Source organism: Hippichthys cyanospilos, chromosome 21 (genome assembly GCF_059441005.1).
Source record: "Hippichthys cyanospilos isolate Australia breed blue-spotted pipefish chromosome 21, RoL_Hcya_1.0, whole genome shotgun sequence".
NCBI lineage: Eukaryota > Metazoa > Chordata > Actinopteri > Syngnathiformes > Syngnathidae > Hippichthys > Hippichthys cyanospilos.
Window position 1 is genome coordinate 15,025,001 of NC_142389.1, and position 2,583 is coordinate 15,027,583.

Sequence of the window (2,583 nt, forward strand, 5' to 3'; positions counted from 1 at the left end):
TTAATAGGTGTCTGAATAATGTCAGTATGTGAAAATGTTAAACATATATGGTAACTATACTCTAGTTCAGGGGGTGCCCAAGTATGGTCCTCGAGAGCATCTATCAGGCTACGGCAAAGCTTGCGATTAGATGATCGTTTCAATCAAACAGGTTGGAGTAGAGGAACATTGAAAACAGCCTCAACAGAAAAAAGCCTCTCAAGGACCAAACTTGAGCATCGTGTTATAGTTGAAGTATGTAATCCCTAAAACAACTGAAACCCAATGCCAGTATGTCCTCTAGTTACCCACAGTATGCCGTTCTCTCTATGTGCAGTTTAAGGAACAGGCCCCTGCAGGCTGAAACCAAAGCATGGCCAACAAGCGGCACCTACACGCCAACCTACGACCAGTACGGCCAATACCAACAGCAGGGGTATCCTAATTATTACTCTGCTTGGGGTTACGATCAGACTGCAGCAGCATATGGCTATACATATCCGCAGTATGATTACTCGCAGTATGCCCAAGCACAGGTAAGCATTGGTCCTTTTTTCAACCCAGCATCCATATTATGTAAATAAAAAGTATGACATCTTTCTTTTATTTAGGAAATTGATCTTCAGGATGATGGATTGGAAGGTTCGTTCGGATTGACACTTGCCCATGATGAACATGTTTGTTCATGAGCAATGTAAACTTTAATTGCAGTCTCGTGAGAAAATGCTGTGGTTCAGTAAGAAACTTGTCTGTCTTGCAGATCCATCAGCAGAGCTGGATGTTGCAGAAACAAACAAGTGCTTCATACAGGGCAGTGAAGAATTGTACGATGCGCTCATTGACTGTCAGTGGAAATGTGCAGAGTTCTCATTAGAACAGGACCAAGTGATGTTAACCATACCTGACCCGCTTTGCTACTAACCTGAATAGTGAACACGGTTTCTGCTTGAATTTTTTTTTTTGTTTGGGTCTCCTTTTTGAAGAAAGTGCTGCAACTTTGACAGTATGGACTTTTCTTAGGACGAATTAGATATTTAGTAGTAGTTGAGATTTAAGTGAAACTAGTGGTATTGTTTTGTTTATTGCATTTTTAATTCTTGATTCATTATAAAATTTGTATCCAAGGTTTCTCCCTATCAAATCTTGGCTTGTCATCTTTAAATACAATATTAAAAATGTTCTGTTATTGGTATGTTTTTATATAAATGGGTGTTTAGTTCTTCTGTGCACAATAAATTTTAATTTGACATTGTTTCCATTTTTTTTGCATGACATTGTTTTTATATTTTAACGTGCAATCAAAACTTAAGAGTGCTGAAACCAGCTCAGGAGGGGTTTTGATTCTTGTTCAAGGATGCAGTGCACAACATTGACACACCCAACAAATTTGTTGGAAGACAGTGTTTTCTTTCAGAATTTTATTTTTTAATGGCGCACAACAGCCATCCTTAATAAATTTGTAATTAGTGCTGGCAGTGAACCTTTTTGAACCACCGTCATAGTGGTTCTCCACAAAAGAGTCAATAGTACCCTTGGGTGACATGTACTGTCTATAGATACTGTGCATTCAGATTCACCATTAAAATACTGAAAACCCCTGAAATTTTGACACTTATATACACTGCTCACAAAAATTAAAGGAGCACCTTAAACACATTCAATACATCAGATCTCAATATGAAGTTGGATACCTACACAAATAACGACAGGGCAGTGTTTTAGGAACAAAGGGATGCCAAGACTTTTAATGGAAATAACAGTTTTCAGCCTACAGAGAGTTTAATTGTATAGACACCATAAAATCTGAGTGAAATAAAGATGTGGAAGCCTAGTACATTTTTTCCAAAACTTAATTTCTGCAACTCAAAATGCTTTTCAGTATCCTGCAAACAAAATCTCATGATGAGATCTCCGGAAGAAAAACGAGGAAAGATGACCTGCGAGACCAAAACAAACATGGTAGACTAAATTGTAAAAAATGTTAGTAGGTGGTCAATTTTGCTGAATGAGAGTTAATGGACAATAACATTTTGATTTCCAAAAACTAGAGTGGCAATCTTTTTCTCACGATTCGATTCTGATTTTGGGTATTCTGATTCAAAATGATTTATTTTTTTACATTTACTAAGTTTTGATTTGTAAGGAACCTGCCTTTTTCCCCCAAAATAACATGTGGACAACTGCTAGTCTTTGAAGCTATATATAAATATAATGTAGCCGCTGTCTTTTATACCAAAATAAAATAGAGCAGCCCACATTACCTGCATGAGTCCAGAAGTGGCCAACCAAGGTGCCCCGGAAGTGTGCAGACCTAGGAGCTAAGAAGTGGTGCCTGTAGGAGTGACACAGGTACCTCCTTTTTATAAGCGGCCCTAATTAGTGGATTGCCTACAGCCTGTATGGTACCATTGCAACACTAGGAGAGAAGTGGGAAACTTTACCACTCTTTCTACATATTTATTTACATAAATGTCTGCTGCTCGGGAAGTGAATAGAATAAGAATTTCATTGTGTGGTATAATAATAATATAATATCCCCTCCGTGAGCCGTCACCTTATCGTGGTGGAGGGGTTTGCGTGTTCCACCGCGTGGGAGAAATTCTG

At 38.3% G+C, this 2,583-nt stretch overlaps 1 protein-coding gene across 5 annotated transcripts in view; it reads left to right on the top strand.

The window, feature by feature from the left end:
* Positions 1-1,226, top strand: part of LOC148406716 (tRNA selenocysteine 1-associated protein 1-like) — a 7,665-nt gene extending 6,439 nt beyond the window's left edge. For all 5 annotated transcript variants that reach the window (XM_088404233.1, XM_088404232.1, XM_088404234.1 and 2 more), the window contains 3 exons: positions 317-515; positions 591-621; positions 740-1,226. In XM_088404233.1, the coding sequence (XP_088260359.1) occupies positions 317-515; positions 591-621; positions 740-900 (391 nt within the window). In that variant the 3' untranslated portion in view covers positions 901-1,226. The remainder of the gene's footprint in view (positions 1-316; positions 516-590; positions 622-739) is intronic.
* The last annotated feature ends 1,357 nt before the right edge of the window (positions 1,227-2,583 follow it).